At 44.0% G+C, this 6,205-nt stretch overlaps 1 protein-coding gene across 1 annotated transcript; it reads right to left on the bottom strand.

Annotated features, from left to right (window-relative positions):
* Positions 1–5,476: 5,476 nt before the first annotated feature.
* Positions 5,477–5,968, bottom strand: LOC122111739 (chromobox protein homolog 3-like). Its single transcript, XM_042684475.1, has one exon. It carries the CDS (start codon positions 5,966–5,968, stop codon positions 5,477–5,479), a length of 492 nt encoding a protein of 163 aa, XP_042540409.1.
* Positions 5,969–6,205: the final 237 nt, after the last annotated feature.

The following is a 6,205-nucleotide window of genomic DNA, read 5'->3' as shown; positions in this document are numbered from 1 at the left end:
GATGTCTGTGGATGACAAAGGTGGAGAATCAGTATCCACGCAATGTTTCTACTCTTCATCCCCCCCACGCATCTTCCCTCCTCTCGGGGTGCATTCGTGGACATGGCCCAGGCTCCCCACATGGCCTAGGTTCAACACCCCTAATGAAAACAAACAAATGAACGAAAAACTAAAACCAAAACACATGCTCCCAAAGAGGCTCATGTCATCCCATCTCTTACCTGATGGTGTCTCCAATAAACCAAGTCAGAACCAGAACTCTGGATTCAGCAACGTGGCAAATAACCAGGCAGCAATGTGGTTCACGCTAATACCTCCAGGGGAAACGTCCAGACTTCTGGCCTTTGCGCTGCCAGCCGGCAGCGTCTGTGGATGATGAAGGTAGAGAATCAGCTTCCATGAAGTGTCTCTATTTCAAGCCCGCCCTCCCCCACGCGTCTTCCCTCCTCTTGGGGCGCATTCGCTATGGTCGCCATGGGTCCCCGCGTGACGTGGGTTCATCCTTTCCCCTCCACTGCCCAGCAGCAGCACCATCCGAGAGAGCCGCACCCCAATGGCACCAGGCTGAGGAGCCAGACGTGTTCCCCCTACTGCTGGCATCCGGGATCCCTGACAGGAACGCCTACGGCCTAGCCCCAGCACGAGAAGGGAGTCACCCTCACCACTGTACCCACAAAGAACACTATATCCCAAAGAACCAGTGTCCCCCTCTTCTCTCCCTGCCGGCGTCTTCCAAGAACCCACTGAAGAGCAGACCTCTGCAGCCGCCACGCAGCAAACAGCCAGGCGGCAATTTCCTCAGCGCTGGGACTGCCAGTGGACACCACGCCGACCATTAGGATCCCTGCACACCACGCTGGCCAGGTCCATGACCCCACGCACAGACACGCATCATCTTGATCCTGTAGAGGGACGACCTAGATGAATGGATGTACACATATTCTGCCAGCATTAACTCCTGCCACTCACCCTGAAAGACCCCAGACCCACTGGGATGCTTTCTTCAACGGGAGGGCACCCCAGGAACCAAGACTCCAAACCAGCAGATGCAACAAGCAAGAGGATTTTATTAGGCGTTTGTGCAAACGGGCTCCCTGTCCAAGGCAGACTGGAAGCCCCCGAGCAGCGGTTACAGGCACTTTTAAAGACAAAAACCACAGGATTAGCATAAGACCCCAGGCTCCCCAGGATTAAAAATTATCATATACTCCAGCAATCATTTTGTTGTGTGGGAAGTCTTGTAACACTAGTGGTAAACTGGTTGGCTCTCTAGGGGGAGGCTTCCCTGGGGGGGAGTCCACATAGTTACAGGCTCGTGATTGGTTGACATTTGACCTAGTTTGCTGGGCTCGCCAGATGGTCCTTGTCTTGAGTCCATTGCTGAGAGTTTCTAAACAGGAATTTAGAAGAACATACTCTTTTGTTCTTTATTTATGTTTGCAGACCTTGTCCCTGGGCCTGCATCTGGACTTTGTAACTTTGTAACTTATTTCTGGGAGGGGAAGAGTCAGTGTTAGCGCAAGCAGGTTTACAGAAGCAGAATTAGCAGTTAGCATATTGTAAAATGAACATAGCCCCAATTTCAATCTTTCAACCCTACCGCGCACAATGAGGGACCAATCACACCAATCCAGATTGGAGGAGGTAGAGTAATGAGGGGTTTTATGGGACTGGGAGATATTCAGGTGTGTTCTCACAACTCAGCACTGCAGCAATGGAGATACTCTCCCCCACCCCCCGAGTCAATCTATGTTTCCTTGGAGTTTTCATAATGGCTCACAGTTACCCCTGTGCTGCCTTCTGCTTCTTGTTGAGCAAGAGAATTGCACCATCATGCCAAGCCACTGTTTATGTGCTGGTCGGCAGATTTGGATGTAGGGATTCAATGTCTATACTTTTGCTGTCTTCCTTTTAGCTGGCATTGTTGTTACTTGGCTATGCAACGAATGCGCACAGCCTCTTTTTTCAAACAAGTGGATTCAAACCCTGAATTTGCCTGGACTGTCCAGGCAAAAGGCCCCCTCCCCACGGCTGTGACCCAGGATTAGCAAAGATAAAAGGAGTGAGTATGACAGTCTCCAGAATAAGCTCTTTAACTGCACAGGCCATACTAAAATACAATGTCATTCTGTCATCACAAATGAATTTTACCTATATCCTTCTCACCCCATTTGGTGTCTGTAGCCTGGTGGAGAAATTGAATTCTGCCTCTCAGCTGCATTAAGTGAGATTCACCTGGGAGATCCCATTGCACCATGTGTCTATGCTCATACTTTCCTCCCACACTGGCTGATGGCATCACCTCAAAGGGAGTGGGAACCCAAATGCATCAGGCAGCAGGAGAAGAAGTATTTTGCACAACAGATGGCACACTTACATAACCAGAGAAAAATCCAGATTGCCTGACTATGGACTCCATAGCAGAAGATGGTAACCACAGTTGGAACTTCCATCTGCTCCTAATCATGCACTAGTCTTCCCTTTCCTCTCCACCTGGTGGCTCCACCACAGATTGAGGACTGAATCTCTGGATCCTGCCTCTGGCACACAGTTAGAAGGCTATTTCCTGCTGCCAAGTAGAGCTTGTGTGCAGCCAAGACCTCTAGTGCCCAAACAGCATATCTGCAGACCTGGTAGGTAGCAGTACAAATCCCAAACCATGGTCTAACCCTTTCCAATTGTTCAGATGCCCTAAGATTCAAGTCATCTACCAGCAGCAACTCCTGTCTCTCACCTTCTCAATTAGAGCAAAAAACTAAACACAGACAAGGAGAGCTTAGTGATTTTCTTTTGAGGGGTGTGTGTCAGAGTGTTTAGATGTGTACTAACAAATTGACCCTGTACCTATACCCTGGTCTTTGCATTAAATCATATATTGAATGAGGTTTAACAATTTTCCCTTAATCATCAGGAGCTTCAAATATAGCAAGAGGAATACCACCAGAAAAAGATGCTTGGTGTATTTGTGCTGGTCCTGGGATTTTGATTCAGGGATTTGCCCACTTTAGCTTAGACATCTTGCTTTTGGGGCCATTCTGTTACTTGATCCATGCCATCAGTACTCATAGAAGATTTGGGGGGGAAGATGGAGTCATGCCATCTTTTTACCTGGACATAGTTAAAAGCAAGATTCATCCATGTTGGCCTTTCCTTCCAAATTAGTTAGGATACAAGGATTGGGCACCATAGCTATGAGAAATTCCACATGAACAACACAGGCCCTACTGAATCAAAATGCCACTTAACCACCACATACTGAGGGGGCACTCTCTAGTGCCTTTTGGTATATTCAGCCCGATGCAGGAACCATGCATTGGGGGCATTAGATCAAGTGGCACCTGTTGGCCTGGAAAATATTTCCCTCCTCCACTGGCTGGTCTCCACATTCAAGAACAAGATGGAACCACAATTGTAACAGGCAGGATTGACGGGGTATTCTGGTCAACTGTTGGCATCACTGGACATCTACAGAGGACTGGAGAAGTCTTGCCCTCAGTATCCTACAGCAGGTGGCCACAGCTGGCTCTTTAATCCTGCTCCCAAAGAACAATTATCAGCCACTCATCTCTACCTGGTGGCCTCATCATGAAAAGACTTGAGGACCAAACGAAAGGACAAAATACACTAGAAGGTAATTCCCTCTGCCATACTGATGCCAGAACAGAGCTCCTGTGTAGTTTGGATCTCTAGCGCCTCCCAGTGGTGTTGGCGGACACTGCAGGTGAAAACTCATCCGGCCATCCCAATTAGGATTCCCGTTAAGCTTCCCATGTCAGTAGAACAGGGAGAAACATAGTTTTTTATAGGGGAAGGGAAAGGAAAAGGAAATATTTCCATTTCGATTCCTAAGATACCATTGTACCACTGGAGCTACACCACCATTAATTTTAGGTGGAGTTGTATTTTGAACATGTTCTCAGAATTTTTCCCTCCCTCAATTGTTACTTCCAAATGAGCACAACATGTACAACCACTCTGACATCTATTGTGTTGATATGTGTTGGTGTATATGAGTGTGCATATGTATGTGGGGAGATTATCAGACTCTGATTTAGGGATTAAGCAATTCAATCCTGCTTTCTTGCTCTTGGGGATCAACTAATCACCTTCTCCATGCTTCCAATTCAATCAACTGCTTTTTTAGTGAGATTGATGTCAAACCAACTCTCTTCATGGGCTTTTGTTGCCTGAGTATCTACGATAATAACTTCAAGCCACCATACTCAGCACAAAACATATTTTGACAATACTGGTGCTATAGAACAATAACACCAATGTATTATCACACATTAGATTCTAGGCACCTTTTCTGGCTGCAGCCTTTCAGACAACAGTGATGGGGAACCTGACCGCTTTCCTTAGAAATAACTAGCAGAGATTGAGTAGGAAATCCCACTAACACAAAGCAGTCCAGGGGAAATATTTTCCTTCTGCACTGGTTGGTGGCATCATCCACACACAGACTGATGAAAGAGCAAAATCAAGGGGTCTGTCTTAATTTTTATGGTTCATATGTAGGCAAAGAACCAGTGAACCTATAATCCCAGTCCTTTTTGTTTTACCTATACTTTGAATAAAGCTAATCGTATTTCCACAGCCTGACCCTTAGATTTCTCAGGGTTCCTGAGCTTGCAGTATACAGATACCAATATTCTGTACATGAATAGGTCATTACAGACACTCTTCAATGTCCACTGAGTTTTGCTTTCCTCATGAAAAAAAACAGTTTTTCTTAATTTTCTCAGTTGGTTGGAAGAAGTTTTTGGCAATGACAAATAATTTTCATTCAGAACATATTGCAAACTACCTACTGAACTTAGATTGAGGGAAACGTGGCTACCTAGCAAGTTCAAGACCAAAAATTGCTGTTGGTGAACCCAGTTTCTTAAAAAAACAAAAAACAATCAATTTTTTTTTCAAAAATCCCCCACAAAACCAGCAAGAGAGATGCTATTCAGTGATTCATCATTTGCATAGTATTTTAAGGACCTAAGTTTGTTGCACAGCATCTTTAAAAAAGGAATATCTCAAAACCAGAAAACTATCACTGTATTTTAAGTATATATGCAAATGAACAGAAGTATTTGAAATGTTCTTCAACACTTTAGTTAAGACAAGACATTATAATTAATCATAAACACAATATTGCCTAATATTTACAGAAACATATCATTGAAAGAAGGGAAATATACGATGAAAGCAAATTATTCTTTCCTGATAGAGGAAGCAACTACAAAATGCCTGTATTATATTAGTTCAAATAGCCAGTGGTATTGAATAAAAGCAGTATTTCGACACCACCACCAATACTACATTCAAAACCAACATATCAAATTTTATATTATCATAAAGCAGTTATTGTTTCATAACTTTATTTCCAAATGTAAGACTCAGCTTATACATACATAATAACATATATATGTATACATAGAAACAATATAGATATAAACAATTCAGATGATTACTGAGCTTCACCTTATGGAGAATTCCAACTTATCCTCTCTTCATAAAAAGCAATTACCATCTGAGGGCATTTCACATTAGCCTCTTTTGCTGGCACTAACTCAGTTTCATCGGAACCTTTCCACTTCATGACAAACATCAATCCTCCACTACTCTGTTTGACATCAATTATTCCTTCAGGCTCTAGACCCCTAGCAAAGCCCCTTAGGTTGTCACCTGCATCTCTTGGCTCATTTGATGTGCTAGCACCAGATAAACTAGCATTGTGAGAATTTAGAAAAGCCTCAATTAGGTCTGGACAATTTATATTGTCTTCTGTTTCCCAAGTATTATCAGCATCTGAATATCCCTTCCATTTCAAGAGATATTCTACCTTGCCCTCTACTATGCGTCGGCCCAATACTTTCTCCACAGCAAATAGTTTAGGCTCTGCTTTTGGATATATGATGCGCTTTCCATATGGTGTCAATCTTCTTTTTGGTAGTATCCTTTTCTTGGGAGCCATTTTTATTGGAGATGTGAAGAGCTAGTATTAACCACGTCAGATGCTGTGAGTCTCAATCCTGCAGTGACTCTGGCCCACGCACCTCAAGCTCCAGTCACCCCTGAGTGGATACTCTAATGTTTTTGGTAAGTCCTGGAAAAACAAAAACATCATTCTGACTCAAATGTGAAACTTGCTAAATCAGCATGCTCACTATTTAAAACAACACTGTGTGTGGCATCTTCCTTAGCTTCAGTT

Source organism: Dipodomys spectabilis, unplaced genomic scaffold (assembly GCF_019054845.1).
Source record: "Dipodomys spectabilis isolate Male_0828 unplaced genomic scaffold, ASM1905484v1 ptg000087l, whole genome shotgun sequence".
NCBI classification, from domain to species: domain Eukaryota; kingdom Metazoa; phylum Chordata; class Mammalia; order Rodentia; family Heteromyidae; genus Dipodomys; species Dipodomys spectabilis.
The sequence above is the reverse complement of the archived record's forward strand: the minus strand, read 5'-3'. Positions and strand labels throughout refer to the sequence as shown.

What these genes read in the sequence shown, in the direction of transcription:
- LOC122111739 (XM_042684475.1), bottom strand. Translation starts at nt 5,968, where the DNA reads ATGGCTCCCAAGAAAAGGATACTACCAAAAAGAAGATTGACACCATAT.